Here is a 21,029-nt window from a genome sequence, read left to right as displayed (position 1 = left end):
ATTAAATTATATTTAATAATTATTATGTTAAAATATGGTTAAATTATTTTTTTAATAAAATATATTTAACAGTAATGTTATTAAAATTAAATAACAATAACAATAATCATCTACCTTAACAAAAAATTCTACTAAGGGTATTCTGGTCATTTTAGTTTTTTTTCTTATGCTATTATAACATCATTCCATTCAACCAAACACAAGAATACTATTACAGTTCTATTCCATTCCATTCAACCAAACAGTTGAATTACTTATTACAGCTCTATTCCATTATAGCTCTATTCAATTACAACCCTATTCCATTACAGCCAACCAAACGTATATAAGTTTTTAACCCTCTCTGCTAGGGTTCCAACCCAAAAATGTGCAGCCACCAAACCACCACCATATGGTGGCCGACAGCGCGCAAACAATGGCCGATTTCGCCAAAGGAGGAGAACTCCGACCATGAACGAGAAGGGCCAGGTAAACGTTCCTTTCTTTCCCTTTTTTATTTCGTATATCAAAATGAAAAAAAATAACAAAACTGAAAGAAAAATGAAGGAAGGAAAACCAAGTGAAAATCACCTTTAACAAAAACTGTTGCTTTTGATCTCTGTTTGTGTTTGTTTTTGTGTATCTTTTGTATTCAAATCGTAAAAAAAGTCCCTTTACAATTGATTTTCAAAGGCTTTTATAGCCTTTTTTACAACCTATTTTCTTCATGTTTGTAGGTGCATGTGTAGGCATACCACTGACGTGGCGTGGTAGAAGGCGCACGTTGCGGGGCGACAACGTGGGACGGGCGTGCGGCGTTGGAGGATCCGAGGTTATTGGCTGCGGCACAAAGGCAAGGCTAGGGTTTTTTTGGCTGAAAGTGTTAAGGTTTTTGAGCCATAGGATTGGGCTTAGGGTTTTAGATTGGTTTGGGGTTTGTATTGGGTTTGAGTTTTGTTTGTTTTTTAGTCAACGGGCCCCAGGCTAAATTGGGCTATAACAACTACATTGTGGGATATCCTCGATGATAGCCCATAAAAGATCGAAGTTGAGGGGCAACAGTGCAAGTGCAAAGAAGGAAACAGGCAAACATGTTACTATGTAAATCGATAAAGCTGCAAACTTTAGTCTATCTCTAAGTCCGAAGAAATGGCCTGCACAAAATGAGACTAGTCTTGCAGTTATTGAAGTGAACAATGCTGTTAGGTCGATAATGAGTCTCTAGGGCAATTTACAAGCAAAATCTTTCTCTTCCAATCGGGAACTCTGGATTGCTAGGAAAAATACCAATGCAATTTAAGTCTGACCTAGGTATATATTAACACTTTTTGTGTTTGCTCAAATTTGGCTTTACTTGAAATAAGTACTTAAAATTTTACTTAAATACATTTATATTTTGTAAATAATTAACTCAAACTCATTTTTGTTATGAAATATTTATGTGGATGTCATTATCAACCCCATAAGTTATAAAACTTTTCCTATACCCCATAAATTATGAGACTTTTCCTATACCCCATTAATATGGGAGATAAAAGGTCATGACCCTTTACATGCCCTATAATAATTAGAGAGTTACTTTTAACCCCTATATATATGGGGCTCATGTACTCATGAAAAATAATATATATAAAAAGAAGATACACTCTCTCTTCTATATTCTCTCTACATTCTTTCTTCTATCACATTTTAGTTTATTCTTTCTTTATTATTTCACAACACGTTATCAGCATGGGTCTCTAATACAAGAAATCAAAGCCAACAAATTTTTCCTTAAAGATTGTCGAAGGACGCTTAGGTGAAGTAAGGGTAACAAGTTGATCTATTTCATTTGCATATGTGTTATTTCATTTGCATATTAACATGCTTTATTTTACATTATTGACTTGTATATTTTGTCTTATAGTTTTATAATGTCAAATCTTACAAAACTCAAATTTGTGGCTCTGGACATCACTGGAAATAACTATTTATCATGGGTACTAGATGTTGAAATTCACTTAGATGCAAAGGGTCTTGGTGAGACTATTAAGGAGGGAAATAAAGAAAGTACACAAGATAAGGCCAAGGCCATGATTTTCCTTCGCCATCACCTTCATGAAGGTCTAAAGACCGAATATTTGACTGTTAAGGACCCTCAAATTCTTTGGGCCAATCTAAAGGAAAGATATGACCACCAGAAAACTGTGATTTTGCCTAAAGCTCGTTATGAGTGGCTGAATTTAAGATTGCAAGACTTTAAGTCTGTTAGTGATTATAACTCGGCCATGTTCAGAATCACTTCACAATTGAATTTATGTGGAGAGAAGATTGTTGATGCAGAAATGTTAGAAAAAACATACTCAACTTTCCATGCAAATAATGTTGTCCTGCAGACACAATATCGTGAAAAAGGCTTCCATAAATACTATGAATTAATTTCTTGTCTCCTAGTGGCGGAGCAAAACAATGAGCTGCTAATGAAAAACCATGAATTATGCCCAACTGGCTCTGCTCCATTTCCTGAAGCAATGTGAGTTTACACAATGGGCAAGAATTAAAAGAAACACACCATACAAATAGTAGTGTGCGTGGCCGTGGTCGTGGCCGAGGGCGTGGCCGCGGACATAGATATGGATATGGTCGAGGTGGTCGTTTTAAAAATTCACATTCCTACCAGAAGTGGGATCGAAAAAATGGTAACAGGGAAGAGAAAGAAAAAGGTGAAAATGTAACTAATGTATGCTATCGTTGTGGAGAAAAAGGACATTGGTCTCATGTGTGTCGCACACAAAAGCATCTAGTTGATCTTTATCAGCAGTCCATAAAATAGAAGGGAAAGAAAGTAGAAACCAATCTTATGTATAAAGATGGCAAAGGTGATTTTGATGATGGCAATGCAACCCACTTAGAAGTGGCTGATTTTCTTTCTACCCCTGAAGGAAATTATTAAGGCCACAAATTTTGATAAATAGTAAAATAAACCTCTACTATTCTATGTTTCATTTAGCAACTTTAATAATGATGTTATGACCTTTACTAGTGCTATGTTTTATGTGATAATTTTGTTTTATAGACCTTTTAGTAATTTGAACTTTGAATACCTGTTTTCACCATTATGTGTGACATTTTGTGGTTATTTTGTTTCTTTAAAGAACATTATCTCGCAAAGGTAATCAGCTATGAATGGTGAAAATATATGTCTAGCAGACAGTGCAACTACTCACACCATATTGAAAGACAAGAGATATTTTTCTCATTTAATAATGAAAGAAGAAAGTGTGAGCACTATATCTGGTAGTACAACTATTATAGAAGGCTCTGGAAGAGCAATTATTTTATTACCAAGGGGAATAAAAATTGAAATTATTAATGCATTATACTCTCCTAAGTCTCAAAGAAATTTATTGAGTTTTAAAGATATTCACCAAAATGGATATCATATTTAGACTTTAAACGAAGGAAATTGTGAATTCCTTCAAATTACGAGTATTGCTCAAGGCAATAAACAAATTGTTGAGAAATTGCCTGCATTCTTTACTGGTTTGTACTACACAAAGATCAGTTCTGTAGAAACACATGCTATAGTAAACCAGAAGTTTACTAATGACTTTGTTCTTTGGCATGACTGGTTAGGCCATCCCGGTTCAATAATGATGTGAAAAATAATTGAAAATTCATGTGGACATTCATTGAAGAGCCAACAGATTCTTCAAAACATTACATGTGCTGCATGTTCACTGGGAAATTAATAATCCAACCATCACCAGCTAAGATAAATAACGAACCACTTACTTTTCTTAAGCGAATTCAAGGGGATATATGTGGGTCTATACATCCCCCATGTGGACCATTTAGGTACTTTATGGTTTTAATCAATGCATCGAGTAGATGGTCTCATGTATCTTTGTTATCAACTCGCAACCTGGCATTTGCGAGATTGCTTGCTCAATTGATTCGATTACGAGCCCATTTCCCAGATTTTCCTATTAAGACCATCCGTCTTGATAATGCTGGTGAATTTACTTCTCAGTCTTTTAATAACTATTGCATGTCCATTGGAATAAGTGTTGAACATCCCGTAGCTCATACTTACACACAAAATGGTCTAGCAGATTCTTTAATAAAACGACTTCAATTGATAGCAAGGCCATTACTTATGAAGTCAAAACTCCCAATCACTGCTTGGAGGCATGCAATTTTACATGCAGCTGCATTAATTCGCATCAGGCCAATAAGTTATCATAAAGTCTCCCCCTTACAAATAGTTCATGGTCAGGAACCAAATATTTCCCATCTAAGAACATTTGGATGTGCCGTATATGTTCCAATTGCTCCACCACATAGAACTAAGATGGGACCTCAAATAAGGTTCGGTATATATGTTGGATTTGAATCCCTATCCATAATTAAATATCTAGAACCATCTACAGGGAATCTATTTACGGCTCGTTTTTCAGATTGTCATTTTGAAGAGTCAATTTTTCCAATATTAGGGGGAGAAATCAAACAGCTGGATAAGAAAATTAGTTGGAAAGAGTTGTCATTAGCTCATCTTGATCCTTGAACTAAGCAATGTGATTTAGAAGTTCAAAAGATTATTCATTTACAAAGTTTAGCTAATGAATTGCTAGACGCATTTTCTGACCCAAAGAAAGTGACTAAGTCACATATACCAGCTGTGAATGCTCCAATAAAACTTGATGTCCCAGAAAGACAAAATCTAGTTGCTACTGAGTCTAATACACGCCTGAAGTTGGTTCCAAAGATAAGAATCCTCGAAAAAAGAAAGGAGCAAAGATTAATGATGGTGAAATCAAAGAAAAAATGATTATACCGGGATCTCCTGAAGAGACTATAGACATAACTGGAAGAATAGTTTCAGAAGAAAATCAGGTACCTGACAATGAAGAGATCTTTATTGATTATGTCATGTCCGGTATAAAATGGAACCGAAATCAAATCGACGTCGATGATATTTTTGCATGTAATGTAGCACTAGATGTTATAAATAATAAAGAGGATTATGAACCAAAATCGATTGAGGAATGTAAACAAAGAGATGATTGGAAAAAATGGAAAGAAGCAATTGAAAATGAATTGAAATCGCTAGCGAAAAGAGAAGTGTTTGGACCTGTAGTCCGTATACCTACAGGTGTGAAACCAGTAGGATATAAATGGGTTTTTGTGCGTAAAAGAAATGAAAAGAGTGAAATTGTAAGGTATAAAGCACGTTTGGTTGCACAAGGATTCTCACAAAGACCTGGAATTGATTATGAGGAGACATATTCTCCTGTGGTGGATGCAACTACATTTAGATTTTTGATAAGTCTGGCTATAAGAGAAGGGCTTGATTTATGCCTAATGGATGTAGTAACAGCTTATTTGTATGGCCACTGGATACTAACATTTATATGAAACTCCTTGAAGGATTTAAACTGCCTAAAGCAGTGAGTTCAGGTTCTAGAGAACATTATTCGATCAAATTGCACAAATCCCTTTATGGATTGAAACAATTCGGACGCATGTGGTATAATCGCCTAAGCGAGTATTTGTTGAAAGAAGGATACAAGAATGATCCAATTTGCCTATGCATTTTTATTAAGAAGTTTGGATCTGGATATGTAATTATTGCAATATATGTTGATGATTTGAATATCATTGGAACTCTTGAAGAGATTCAAAAGACTGTTGAGTGCTTGAAGAAAGAATTTGAAATGAAAGACCTTGGAATAACGAAATTTTGTTTGGGGTTACAAATTGAACACCTAAAAGAAGGAATCCTTGTGCATCAATCAACGTATATTGAAAAGGTGCTAAAGAGATTTTATATGGATAAGGTACATCCAATAACTACCCCGATGGTTGTAAGATCACTTGATCCAAGTAAAGACCCTTTCCATCCTCGGGAAGATAGGGAAGATTTTCTTGGTCCTGAAATGTCATACCTCAGTGCAATTGGGGCATTAATGTATCTTGCTAGCGATACCCGACCTGATATATCTTTTTCTGTAAATTTGCTAACAAGATTTAGCTCATGCCCAACTCGGAGACATTGGACTGGAGTAAAACAGATATTTCGTTATCTCTAAGGCACAAAGAATATGGGTCTATTTTTCCCTAATAAATTAAAGACAGAGTTGATTGGTTTTGCAGATGCAGGATTTATGCCAGATCCTCAGAATGGAAAATCACAAACTGGATATGTTTTTACATATGGAGGTACTACAATCTCTTGGCGCTCAATGAAGCAAACAATTGCAGCTACCTCGTCTAATCATGCAGAAATCTTAGCAATCCATGAAGCAAGTCGTGAATGTGTATGGCTAGGATCTATGATCCAGCATATAAGGAATAATTGTGGTTTATCATCTGGAAAGGAAGCTACAACTGTCTTGTTTGAAGACAACACAGCATGCACTGATCAGCTCGATAGTGGATACATCAAAGGTGACAGAACAAAACACATTGCACCAAAATTCTTCTTCACTAATGACCTCCAGAAGATTAAAGAGATAAAAGTTAAGCAGATCAGTTCAAGTGAGAATTTAGCAGATTTATTCACTAAGGTGCTTCCTACATCAGTGTTTCAGAAGCTTGTTTACTACATTGGAATGCGTCATCTTCGAGATCTCAAGTGATGTAGCCATTAGGGGGAGTTAATACGCGCTGTACTCTTTTTCCCTTAACCTTGGTTTTATCCCACTGGGTTTTCCAGGTAAGGTTTTTAATGAGGTAGCATATCAAACGTATAATTATGTACTCTTTTTTCCTTCACTAAGTTTTTGTCCTACTGGGTTTTTTTTAGTAAGGTTTTAACGAGGCATAATTAGATAATGAACATCCAATGGGGAGTGTTATGAAATATTTATGTAGATGTCATTATCAACCCCATAAGTTATAAAACTCTTCATATACCCCATAAATTATGAAACTTTTCCTATACCCCATTAATATGGGAGATAAAAGGTCATGACCATTTACATGCCCTATAATAATTAGAAAGTTACTTTTAACCCCTATATATATGGGGCTCATGTACTCATGAAAAATAATATATATAAAAAGAAGATACACTCTCTCTTCTATATTCTCTCTACATTCTTTCTTCTATCACATTTTAGTTTATTCTTTCTTTATTATTTCACAACAATTTTAGTCTTATTTATATAATTTGAAAAAAATAAAAAAAAATTAATTTAATATTTAATATTTTTATTTTTTATTTATTAAAATTTTTATGTATAGTTATTTTAACATTTTTTTAATGTTTACATTACTACTATAAATTTAATTTTCATGTGTTATGAATTATATAATATACAATAATAATATAATATAAAACATTATAAACTTAAAAAATAGGTTAAGCTCGGGCCTTAAATGTTCAAGCACGAGTTTATATTTTAAACGAGCCTAATTTCAGGATAACGAGTCCATGAATAAATTTACTAACTATTTGTAGTTTAAAATGTTTTTATTCGAAATATTAATATATTAAATTTTAATAATAAATTATTTTTTAATATTTTAATACTCAATATGTTAATGACTATGTAGCCAAAGAATAAAAAAATAATAATAACACTTTCACAGCAAATTTTTAATTATTTTTGAAAACGTGCTTCTACGTAATCAAATTTTTAATAGTTGATATTTTGGCTTATTGTAATTTGTAGGCGTACTTACCTTGAAAAGCGAACCTCTTGACGGCACCTAATAAAAAGACAAAAACAAAATCATTAAAAATCCCGAAAAACTAAAACTTGCAAAATTATAAAAAACAATTATTTATTTTGAAAATTATAAAAAAATTAAATGATATAGATGTGAAACTTGAATAATTAAAAAATCATAATTTTTTAAAAAAAATATGTTTATTTAGATTTTTAAGTTTTTATAAAATTTTATGAATTTTTTTCTTTTTATAAAAACCTAGAATTTCAAGCAAACACATTTTTATAAAAAGACAAAGTAATCAATAATAGAGGGGAGAAGCAGTTGAAGTAATAAAGGAGAGTTTGTAGATGTCCCAGCCCAAACAAACACATTTTTATAAAAAGACAAAGTAGGGAGAAGCGGTTGAAGTCATAAAGGAGAGTTTGTAAATGTCCCAGCCCTGCAGGGTTGAAGTCACTTGTTTCATTTGCTTAAAAGGGTTTTTTTTCTAAAAAAATAAAAATAAAAATGTTCAAACAGAAAAAAATTAAAAATGTGTTTTGTTCTCACAAAATTTTAGATTTTATGAAATTTATGATATTTTCTTGGAAATAACATAAATCTCTTAAAAATATAAAAAATTTCATAAAAAGAAAAAAGAAATTCAAAAGAAAATACCATAAAATCTTTTTAAAAATTCATAAAAGTTTATAAATACTTAAAATTCTAAACAAACATATTTTTTTAAAAAAATTATGACTTTTAATTATTCAAGTTTCACGTACTTATCATTTAAATTTTTTTGTAATTTTCAAAAATAAATTATCATTTTTTATAATTTTCAAAAATAAAATTTGAATAATAAATAATTAAGCTTCGAAGCAATTTTTTAAGAATATTTCGAAAATTATTTATTTATTTTTATGTATAAATTAAATTATATATATTAATTTTTATGTATTTATATATTCTTAATTTTTTTTAAAAAATTATAATTTTTATATAAAAACAAGGTTAATTTAATCAAAATTTTAAAATTAAAATTATTATTATATTAATTAAAAAAAGTGACGAGTCATCTTTTGTTAGTCACTTTAATGGTTCAGTGACTAAAACAGATAATTTTGAAATTATTGACAATTTAAAATATTAATATATTAAAATTTTATTAATAAATTATTTTTAATATTTTAATAATTAATATTAATATAAACAACCATTTTCCATGCGGCAAGTGTACAATCATACTGGAGGACATGGTGTTACAACTCGGTCTGCTGGTGGATGGGTTAGTCATCACGGGAGAGCAGCGATCGTTTCTGGTAAAGAGGATCTCTGCACGACATTATTAGGGAAAGTCCCGAACAAGTTTGATGGTGGCTGGATATCGGTGAATTTGATGGCAAAAATGTAAATAAGCTTCCTGCAAATGCGACCGAGGTCGACAAAATACAATATACCAAAGCATTCATCCTTCAGTCAATCGGGAGCATTCTAATGCTCAATAAATCTCAAAATTTGGTACACATAAGGTGGCTACTACAACTAGTAGACTTTAAAGAATGTGGACAACTGAGTTGAGGATCAGCCGTGTTGGCCACATTATATCAGAAGTTGTGTTGGGCCACGAAATCGGATAAGATGTCAATCGGTGGTTGCCTACTCTTGCTGCAGTCTTAGGCCTGGTGGCGGCTACCATTTCTACGTCCCCAAGTGAACAACCCATACATGTTTCCATTAGTGACAAGGTAAAAACCATTTATTAATAAATACGTAGTTTCTACAGTAAATTTTTTTATTCATTATATGTTTGAACTAACATATCGCTTTTATACGTGGAACTATGGACCGAGTTACGTAGGACTATTCGAGGAGCTGGAAGATATTAGGTTGCTGTTAGATCAACGCTCGGAAGCCAATGTTAGTTACTTATTATTTCAAACCTATATTAAATACACAATGATTTGTAAAATAAAATTTCATACTAACAAAATTTACTACTGTGCGTTTCAATTTGAATAGATGTCATGCGCCGACACTGATATCATATCTTGCATCCCGCCAAAAGTGTTGGTCTGTAATGGCTCGGATGGGCTAGTTGGAATAGTAGTCTCAGGACCACAAATACGAAGTCGAATAAACTTTTTTATAATTATTTAGATGTATAGAAAGTTTTTAAGAGTGCATGAAAAATTTGGTGGAGTAATTTTAACGTTTGTGAGCCTAATTGCGAAAAAGGACTAAATCGCATAAAATGCAAAAGTCCTAATTTGATAGCTAAAGGTGTCAAATAGCTAGAGAATAAAATTTAGGGGTATTTAAAGGGAAATTAGACCCTTTTAAAAGAGCTTGGCTGGCCATGAGACAAAGAAGAGTGAATGGTCAAAATGTTAGGTAAGTGATGTCATATTATGTGATAAAATAATACCCTAAGTGCCTAGTCTTCATCTTTTTCACCTATTCTTCCTTCTCAACCGAAAATATCAGCAAAGAGAAGATTTTTGAAGCTTGAAATTTCAGCTACTTAGTTGACTCACAAGTAAGTAATTTTCCTACCCCTTGTTGATGATTTTTGCATTTTTGAGACCCTTAAAGCATGAGCTTTCAAATGAGGGTATTATTTTGCAAAATGATTAAGAGTGTAGGGTTTTGTTATGAAAGTATTTGTAATTTTTGCTGAGTTTTTATGGAAGAAAATGCGTCTTGGGTGTCTTATAAACAACTTTTGTGAAATGTGTTAGCATGAAAACACTTAAAAGGACTATATTGCATAAGTTGAAAATAGATGTTAAGTATGTGAAATAGTGGGAATTTGAAGTTCCTGTAAGAGTAAAAAGGTTTTTCTAGGCTTAATATATGAATAAATTTGATAAAAATCAATTTTCGAGCCTAGGGGCAAAATGGTTATTTTGTCAAAGTCTAGGGGCAAAATGGTCATTTTACCAAAGATATAAATTTTCGATTGCCTAGTTTTAATTAGTGACTAAATAAGTACATTTTGCTATTATAGATCAAGAAATACCGAATCTGAACCTAGACCGGGAGAAAGCTAAGCAAATCGACTAAATCGACTAGTCGTCACATTTTGTAATCCGAGGTAAGTTGTATGTAAATAATACAACTACAATGTTAATGTATGTATTAAATTGTACCTGAATTTAATATAGCATGAATTTCTTGATTGTGGAATTGAAAGGCATAATGGTAATAGAGATAATAGAGTTCCCGTTTGAACCTAGGAAATAAATCGGATATTCATGCCATAATATATGGGTCATTGTGAGCTAGTGTAAGACATGTCTGGGGCATGCATCTGCCACATTATAAGAGCTAGTGTAAAACCATGTTTGGGACATGGCATCGGCATTGAGATGAGTGTTAGTGTAAGACATGTCTGGGACATGCATCGGCTATGAGATGTGTCAGTGTATGACCATGTCTGGGACATGGCATCGGCACTTTACCCCATGTTTGAGGTTTAATGAATATTTGATAGTGTTCCAAATGGTTCAACGATGAAAGTATGATTCCAAGTTAACAAGGAAAGTATAACCGTGTTGTGAGTGGCACAGGTACTTATAAGGTATGTATGAATTGTAAGCTCAATATATGTTATATGAGGTGTTTTGAAGATGATTAAGTTTTGCTTATGCCACTTGTGTATTTACGATACTTGTTGATGAATGGTAAAGTTATGTTGTATATTTATTTATGTGCAACTTACTAAGCTTTATTCTTACTCTCTCTCCTTTTCCATTTTCTTATAGTGCCGCCTATCTAGCTCAAGGATCAACGGGAATCAGAGATATCGATCACACTATCAATCAAAGCATTCGGTATAGTTTGATTTATATTTTTGAATATAGCATGTATAGGGAACTAGACTTGTGTTTTGTGTTATTATTAATTTGGCCAAATGTGTTGGCTTGGGATAAGTCCTCATTTTTGTATTAAGCCTTGAATGATGGCTAACATTCATTTTGATTTATATACAAAGATGTTATTTTCATAGATGAGTAAAATGCATAGATGGAATGTGGTTTATTATGGCTGATTTGGTTGCTAATGTGTAGGTTATGTAAGTAAGGGTGGTAAAGAGGCTTGGTAAATAGCCTTATATTGTCCACACGGGTAGACACACGCCCGTGTGTCTAGGCCGTGTGTGACATACGGTCTGCCCTATAGGCGTGTGGTCTGGCCGTGTGTCCCCTGCACATAAAATTTTCAAGTTAGTATGCATGGTAGTAAACACACAGGCAGAGTGTCTCAGTCGTGTGATAGACACGGCCTAGCACACAGGCGTGTACCTTGACCGTGTGACATTTTGGGAATGCTGACAGAATGTCCATGTTTTTGCACACGGGCTAGGACACGGGCGTGTCATGGCCGTGTAAGGGACACAGACCAGGGACAAGGGTGTATGCCAGGCCGTGTGAAAACCCCTGTGGGTGTGCATTTAGAATTAATTCCACATAGGTGGAGGGAACGGGTGTGTCCCTGTATTGCTTAGGCCGTGTGAGCCACATAGACCATCAACACGACCATGTTGAAATGGCTCCACAGGCATGTTGCCCTTCTGCATGGGCGTGTGCCCTATTTCAAAGTCAAAATTTCTATAGATGGTTTAAGGACCTGGGTTGATCCCGAATAGTTCTCAATGGTTGATTTGGGGTTCGTAAGCCCATAATAAGAAGTTTAAAGTAGAAATTGAAAAAGTTCTAAATTGGACCAAGTCTTGATGACTTGGGGAACGTTTGTGTGCATGAGATCAAGTTAAGTAATGCCTCGTATTCCGCTCTAGCGTGGGTTACGGGTATGGGGTATTACATGGTTAATCAAGAGATGTGGTACGTGAAGGTGCCATTGACAGTGTAAGCGATAGTGGAAATACACAAATTGAATTGGGAGATACGGCAGTTTGGGTATCGACAATAAATTCCACCGGCATTGCGAGAGTTGAAGGAGCTGCACAAGATGGACATGCGAGGGTAAAATGACGAGGATTGGCGAGAGATGCACAAGGACTACATTGAGGCTTAGGATCGTAAGATAAAATTTTTACCTATTCGCGAACCATTTTTCTCAAGGGACACGGCAGCTTGTTTGGAGTACTTGTTGTTGTTCAAAGTTGCCGGCAAGCCGTACCTGCTACCGGTGTAGGTGAGGAGTAAGCAAAATTGTCAGAAAAGGCAACGAAGACCACCCCAGCAATAGCGTAGGGCCAGACGCGATTGCATAGTGAGTTCGTTATTGGCTCTGCCTAAAGAAGTGTTGCCTATGTCTACATAATATCCCGATCAATTCTCTCTACTTATTCCTGTTCATTTCACTAACGCCACATTCACTGTACTACGCAACATTGTCGCACATGCCCGATTCTTTTATTTTTGTAGGTACATATTTCGGGGTACCAATGTCCCCTGTATTTTACACCCCGATGCCAACGTCGATGTCGACCCTAATGTCGGGCCAGATACCGATGCATGCATCGTCATCGATGATAACACCTATACAAATGTCAATGTCAATGTTGATGCCCGGGTCAATGTCGACATATCCGGGTTTTATGGCACCTTATGGTTACATATCAATAGTAACACAAACACCGTCCACATCATTATTTTATCGAGGTGGGTCATTGGCGCAATCGTCTACCAGTGGAGTAGAGAATACACGAAGGGAGACTAGGACGACACCACACTTGAGCATGTAGGAAGACGATAGAGACAAAGGCGAAGACGAAGATGAATATGAAGACAAACAAGAAGAACAAAACCAAGACCAAGACGAACACAATGATGATAATGGAGACGAAAATGAGCAAGAGGATGGAGGTGAAAGTGATGATGATAAGGACAACGACAACGATAAAGTTTTTAAGCCCGCATCTCCGATTGTGCACAAAAATCCTCCTCGCGAGCGTCATCCACTGTCTTGTGGTACACATTCTTCCCTACGGCACAATTGATGTATTCTTTTTATTACTATTACGATGTAAACATATATGACATAAATAAAGAAACCATAAATTGACCATATACAGTGTTCATTTTCACCATATTTCGTCTGATTTCTTTCATTACATCTTCACGCCAATTATGGTCGCCTATTATCTGTCCAACGTATGTCACCGCCCTATTTGGAAACAACGCAACCAGGTGGAAGTATGTTTCTTTCACAACAGAGGTTATCGACAAGTAATGCATCCCTTTTAGTACGGAATTGATACACTTGACTAAGTTGGACGTCATGTGCTTATACTGTAAATCTCTGTCATATGATTAGATCCACTATTCAAAGCGTATGTTGGCGAGGTATACAACATCGTAGCTATTGATGGCGCCCAAGTTGTTCAACATTTTATGGAATCGATGTTGGACAAGCTTATATTATTTCGAGAAAAACATACCCATGAATGCAAACAACAAGTGAAAGGTGCAGGTTGTGTCAATTACATACCCATGTCAATGACCGCATCTCACTGACTTTTCGATAGCTATTTTGTGTGGTAGTTGGATCCGACATGTTGTAAGCAGTACCTATGATGGGCGTGATCCAAAAGCTACCATGCCACTCAATTGTTGACAGGGTTTCGGTTCCCCTATCAGATATGACATATATGTCAGGCTACGGGCAAATGCGACAGCGTAATTAGCTCAAGAAGAAATCTCAGTCGTCTGTCGTTTCTCTAGAAGTTATTGTAGACACAACCGATAGAATCCTCTAATTACCATCCTGAACAATGACAATTAACAACTAATGTTGATTCCTCCTCATTAACTGCATTCGTTGTCCCTTGTTCCTCACTTGTATCTTCTTCCTTATCTACATCTTCTTCCATGGCCATATCTTCTTCTTCACCTGCACTTTTATTGTCCCTTTCAAGCAAAGAGGTTCAATGTACCCTTGTCAATCCCTGTCGAAAGGAGTAAGTCATTGGTTCTTTTATAACCCATGTGCCGGCTAAAATCTGCATCATTTTGGAGTAAGTCATGTATACGTTGATGAACCCCTGGTATAAGTGCTTCCAGCTCATGAAATTGAGTAGCACAGAAGTTGAAATTGAATGTACTGATTGAAAGTCGAACCCGAATATTGAGATTAGGATTATGCTCATACTACGACTGGTATGGCTGTCGAAGTTTAGATTTGTGCCAAAAACCGACAAGTGTCTACCAATAGATGTTTCGAGGACATCGTAGTAGTAGCTTTGTAACACGCTAGTGAACCCACCGTACAATGGTGTAGTAGGACTTTCTGCTTCAGCTCCAGTTCCAACACTAAATGCAATGGTGGCCGAAGATGGGCCAGATGCATCAACCTTGGCAAACTCGACGTATAAGTCCATTATAGCATTTTCCCTTGAAATGAACGATGATATAACCGTCTCAAGCTGGACCTCGTCATTCAAATCAAATAGGTCATACTTATAATAGGTCAATGGAAGCAAGATATCTAACATTGCAACCTCAAAATTCTTCTCCAGGTTGATCCTCCGACTTTCCTCCTAATTTTTGGCCATAGCTCACGCAATTGAATGGTATGATTGAACACCAATTCCATGGACTGTGCTCCTACAGATATCACCCAACCTTTGTACTATAGATTTGACCATCATAATAAATAACAAATTTCACTCATCGACTCATTTCAATATCAGTCAGGAATTGGATTAACAATACCCAAAAAATAAGTAGAGGATTGTTGAAAGAAATACACACGACTCCTACAACTTAACAATTTGATTTTTTATATTAATTTACTGTGTGTCTAAGTTATGCAAATTATGTTCCTTTAATAGGAAAATAAGCCAGCGAGAGGGAATATGATGTGAGTCTCAATCCAAAAATAGGCTCATGAACATTATGGGCTCAAATTTCCTCAAGGCCTAATAACAAGGTCGAAGGCTAAACAAATCCAAGCAAGATTGAATAAGACCATCCAAGACTTCATTATCAAGGCACTAGATGCACACACGACCAAAAAAGAAAATCAAGATTCAATTTCTTGTTTTAAAGAAAATCAAGAAACCGAAATCTTAGTCTAATTTTGGTATTTTAGATAATTTCAAGAACCAAGAAAATCAAGATTTCAAATCTTGGTCCAAGAAATCGAATCTTGTAACCAAGGCGTATTGGATTTCATGTACGAGCTTGAATAAGCCAATTTCGAGAGCAAACGGATCACAAGATCAAGTTCTTGAAAAAATGGGCTATTAAGATGTCTATAAGTCTATCCTGAAGTTTGGAAAGTAATTTAATTGAATATCAGGCCAAATTATCAAAGTGGCCCAAATTGTAAACTATTTAAACTATAGGCCTAATTTAATTTTAATAGGTAGATCATCATATAAGAATTCAGCCTAATGAACTCGTTTAATTCCTTTGGTTGAATTCCCATTAAAAGTCCACACTTAAAATTATTTTGTTTTTTTTATTTGATGAATTGTCATGTTAATTATTCTTTTAGGGTTAGGAAAACTTATTTTGGGGCCTATAGGTAGCATGGATGCCCACCCTTATAGATGAACAATTAATTTTCGTTTTTTTAAGTTAATAGGAATTATTTTTGAGTCTTTCTTCAAAAATTGTCATTGAGTTTCTTTTAAAAGTTGTTTTAACAATCTTTTAGGTTGTGAGGATTATCTCCAAGCTTTTTCTTACCAAGATCTCTTTCTTGGAGGAGGAACCAGAGCCATTGAAAGGAGTTGTGGATTCTTAATGTTTCTAAGGCTTCTTAGGATGTTATATTCTTTTTTTTAGCATTAATTTATCATTTATTGTTTATTTTAATTTAATTCTTACTGTTTTCACTTACTGATTTTATTGACTTTGGTTCTAGGTTAAAATTACTTCAAGAGAGACGTTCTTCTATCTTGTTTCATTAGGAAACATATCAAAATTAGGAGTTTTAATCTTTTCTTGTTGTTTCAAACATTCTTGCACAAAACAGTTTGCTTTTGTCTTTAAAATCACTTCTAACAAATTTGTTTTGTGTTTTGCTTTTCCAGATCTGGTTGGGGCATTTTCTTATGGTCCAAGGATAGTTTCTTTCCATCCAAGAAACCCTAATTCGTTCTCTATTGGACGCTTTACTAGTCAGTTCATGTTTTTTATAACAGTTCATTTTTAGTGGTGTCGAAAGTAGTAGTTTTAAGACCACGACTCTAACGAGTGATTTATTATTTAATTAATTATTTAATTTCTATAGGGTTAATTTAAGGTAGTATTAAATTTTTGTTAAGAAATTTTGAAGTTTAAATGGTTATTAGGTAAAAAGGACGAAATTGATAAAGGTACAAAAGTTGAGTTCTATTAGTTAAGTGGATTAAATAGCTTTAGCAAGGAAAATTACTGGATTTATATGGTAAATATACCACATTTAAAATTAGTGGATATGCATGGATAGCTTTTATTGTAAATTATGTGAATCTAAAAGGTTAAAATGGTAAGTTAATAATTAAAACTAAAATAAACTAACCAAAAGTGGTCATCTTCTTAAATTAACTTTCCAAAACCGAATAGCTATAAGAAAGGGGTGAGAAGCTTTCGGTCATGGTGTTTTTCATTGATGGTCAAGGTTGTAACACCCTAACCCGTATCTGTCGTCGGAATAAGGTTTCAGAGCATTATCGGAACTTTCAAAACATTTTACAGATAATTCTTATAAATTACTATTAATTTACTGAGATCATTCAAAATGTCCTTTAATTTGACACTCGAGGTCTAATACGAGCATTAGAATCAAGTCGGGACTTAAACAGAAACTCATAAAATTTTTCATGACATTTCAAAAATTTTCCAAAGTTGCAAGGCTCACACGCCCGTGTGGTCTAGGGACATGCCCGTGTGGTCAGGCCGTGTACTACACATGCCCGTGTCCCTAACCCGTGTAACTTTCTGAATTTAAAGCATGAGGAAATTGAAGTCACACAACCAAGTCACACGCCCGTGTGCTAGGTAGTGTCTAATTTTATTTTCGAAATTTAGGTGCAGTTTTCACACGACTGTGTCCAAGGCCGTGTCAACCACACGGTTGAGACACACGCCCGTGTCTCTGCCGTGTGCCCAATTCTGAGCATTCTATTTCTCACTTTTAAGATGCAGGGAACTCACGGTCGGACCGCATGCCCATGGGACAGGCTATGTGTCACACACGGCCAAGACACAAGCACGTGTGGACAAAATAAGGCCATTTCCTAGCCTCATTTGTCACCCAAAACTTACCATTTTCCTGCACCAAAACTCCCAAGCATATGTCCCCTAATCCAACATTATATCCACATAAAATTTGCCATCAATCATGTGGTATTATATCATGCATCAATGGATATAAACTTACTTTTAACATAAACTTATATGCTAACATAATTCCAACAACTAACACATAATAAACACTTATGTGATTACCAAAATGTTACTTCAAAAATAGCCAACTTAGACTACCACTAGCCACTCCAATGGCTAGACTACAAAACAACAATTACAAGCCATCATTGGCCAAATAAGCTTATTCATGCCATTATACCAAAATGAGATTTCTATTTATACCAAAATGAGATAGTAGATAGTATGATGACTGCTCCGACCAACTTCCAACCTTCAGGAGCTTTGAGCACTATAAAACAGGGAAAATTAAATAGAGTAAGCATTTTATGCTTAGTAAGTTCGTATAATGAAAAATAAACTTACCATTTATATTTATCAAAACAAGCATACATAGTCATACTTTCCATAAATTTTGGATGAGGTTACCTAAACACAAACACTTAATTAAGCAAGTTAATCACATAATGTAACACCCCTAACCCATATCCGTCGCTGAAATGGGGTTACGAGGTATTACCAGGCAAGACACAAATTTCGAACAATCATATGCATGCACTTGCACAAACTTTTAAACCAATCAACTATTACCATAAGTAACTGATTTAATCATTATTACCATATAGCTGAATATAACTTTAATGCAACTTATAGAATGTGCAAAACGTACAAACTACAATACACTTCAATCGCATACTAAAAATCAAACATAAATAAAACTCACAAAACCATGTACATATAATCATATCAATTGGACCATATCATATTCGGCACTTGTACCTTACTACATATTCAATCAATTTATATTCACAATTTAAGGACTAACCTATACACTACTCGACATTCGTCTACTATCAAGTAGAACATTTATACATCAAATTAAAACTCATATAATTTTCATGATTTACTAATGCACAAGTCACTATTCATTTGGTTATTTTTCAATGCATTTAGTCGATTACAAATATGTTTAACAATTATTCACTTTCAACTTTATTCAATTACTTTACAAGTCTATACATTTCAAATATCTAAATTAACACACACACACACACACACATATATATAAAACATACCTTGTCTAACATTTTAACATACCATAACTGAATATAAACATGTGAATATTACCTATTAAGCACTATAACAAAGATTACATTTTTAATTAATTCAAAGACCATATATTTGACTAAGTATTTAAGTATACATTTTACTAAGTTTTATGTCATATCAAACTTATTACATCATATTCGTATGTATATATATACACCAAATCCTGTTAAATACTTATATTATACATTTACCAAAATACAACTCAAAACCAACTTGCTTCTTAACAATTTGGTAATAATATAAACCATTCATAAAGATGAATCATACCATATAACATGCATATCAAAATGAACTCCAACCATGTTTGGATATAACCAAATATTCCTTAATACCAAATCACATAATAAAACCTTAATTAAGCATATCAACCGAATTCACATACATATTTATCTATCCATATATCACATCCAAATCAACCAAATGCACACATCCAAAAATCACCAACCAACTTCAATGCACAAAAACACATATCACAAATATCATTCATCCATGGCATATAGCATGATAACTAAAATGAACTTAAACCATAATCAATCAAAACCAAATTCAAGCATAGAAGTTAAGCCATTTTCGCATGGCTTAAATTATACAAAACCAAAATCCAACATTTCAAACTATAATTTAGCCTATACATGCCATAAGTTTGAAAATTCAACTTAAAAAATACTGAAGGCAGTTGATAGTGTGATAGACTTTGACAATGACTCCTGAGCTTGTAACTTGACTCCAAAATCTAATAAACAATGCAAACAAACACATACAATAAGTTATCATAGCTTAGTAAGTCATAAGCAAATAAATAACTCAATGTTAACATCAACTCAACTTAACCAAACTAATTTATGCTATCATATTCACATTTATTTTCAAGATCATAATTACATATATAACATATACTTGCATATAAAATTTCACATTACCTAATCTTATATACACATATTCAAGAATCATTTCAAAAACATTCACATTTCATATTATAAAGGCCGAATACACTTTCCATATTCACATACATTCTCCATTTACATCATACATGTTTTGTAACAAATAATAAGTAACTTACTTACCTTATTTCAAGTAGCTAATAAGCAAACTCATACCTGGTCATTTTAGCTCGTTTTACACATTCGATCACAACTTATCATTGTTCGATGAACCATTCGGAATTAGATAGGACACTCTGATAATCACATATATCGTACAATGTCAGCGTCCCAGACGTGGTCTTACATGTAATCATATATCAATGGCACTGTCCCAGACAGGGTCTTACTGAGTTTGTGTTAAATCGAACACCAACTCAATTAAGAAATTAAAATTAAAATATTCTAAAATAAAAGCATACTTTATTATTTTCATAAGTTGTATATAAATATTATTTAAATTTCTAACTGAATTTGTGTTAAATCAAACACCAACTCAATTAAGAAATTACATAAATGTTCTTCCATGATTAAAATAAGTAATATTATTTGAAGGTATTTTTGTCTTTTCACTTTAAAAAATCAATAAAAATATGCATATAGTGATATTTGAATCTACTCCAATTACATTGGAAAAACCTTCAATTTACCACTTAATTAAAGTTTTATTTTAATATTTTTGTACATTCTAATTTTATTATGCATGTCTTTTACTTTCATCAGTTGTATATATCAATAATGTATTTAATTAAGTTGGTGTCATAAATTAATTTGACATAAACTCAAAAGTGATGACAACACCATGAAAAATAATTTAGTTTATATTTTTTATTTTAATAATGTATATAATTATTAATAATATTGGCCTTTTTACTTGTATAATACAAAAATAAAAAAATTGCTAAAATGGTATCCCACTCCCATTATTTACGAGAATGATATGGTGTGGGTGGTGGAAAGACGGCACCACCCTTGATTTTTTGACTCAAATTATTAGTCTGTTATGGAAAAAAAATTAAGGGGGGAGGGAACCTAACAGGCGACACCGGTAGAGACA

At 33.9% G+C, this 21,029-nt stretch overlaps 2 protein-coding genes across 2 annotated transcripts; both read left to right on the top strand.

The window, feature by feature from the left end:
- Positions 1 to 1,892: 1,892 nt before the first annotated feature.
- On the top strand, positions 1,893 to 2,495 carry LOC107943191 (uncharacterized). The gene has a single exon (XM_016876936.1). The coding sequence runs from the start codon at positions 1,893 to 1,895 to the stop codon at positions 2,493 to 2,495; it is 603 nt and encodes a 200-aa protein (XP_016732425.1).
- Positions 2,496 to 8,842: 6,347 nt separating this feature from the next.
- LOC107943190 (prostatic spermine-binding protein-like) lies at positions 8,843 to 13,585 on the top strand. Its single transcript, XM_016876934.1, has 3 exons — positions 8,843 to 9,027; positions 12,458 to 12,605; positions 13,331 to 13,585. The coding sequence occupies exons 1-3, from the start codon at positions 8,843 to 8,845 to the stop codon at positions 13,583 to 13,585; spliced, it is 588 nt and encodes a 195-aa protein (XP_016732423.1).
- The last annotated feature ends 7,444 nt before the right edge of the window (positions 13,586 to 21,029 follow it).

Source organism: Gossypium hirsutum, chromosome A10 (genome assembly GCF_007990345.1).
Source record: "Gossypium hirsutum isolate 1008001.06 chromosome A10, Gossypium_hirsutum_v2.1, whole genome shotgun sequence".
In the NCBI taxonomy this organism is placed as follows: Eukaryota; Viridiplantae; Streptophyta; class Magnoliopsida; order Malvales; family Malvaceae; genus Gossypium; species Gossypium hirsutum.
This window is presented reverse-complemented; position numbering and strand designations above follow the sequence as displayed.

What these genes read in the sequence shown, in the direction of transcription:
- LOC107943191 (XM_016876936.1), top strand. Translation starts at nt 1,893, where the DNA reads ATGTCAAATCTTACAAAACTCAAATTTGTGGCTCTGGACATCACTGGA.
- LOC107943190 (XM_016876934.1), top strand. Translation starts at nt 8,843, where the DNA reads ATGCGGCAAGTGTACAATCATACTGGAGGACATGGTGTTACAACTCGG. An exon ending in GTGAATTTGATGGCAAAAAT is followed by an intron (nt 9,028 to 12,457) that starts GTAAATAAGCTT and finishes TGGTTAATCAAG; the next exon opens with AGATGTGGTACGTGAAGGTG. An exon ending in CACAAGATGGACATGCGAGG is followed by an intron (nt 12,606 to 13,330) that starts GTAAAATGACGA and finishes TTGAGCATGTAG; the next exon opens with GAAGACGATAGAGACAAAGG.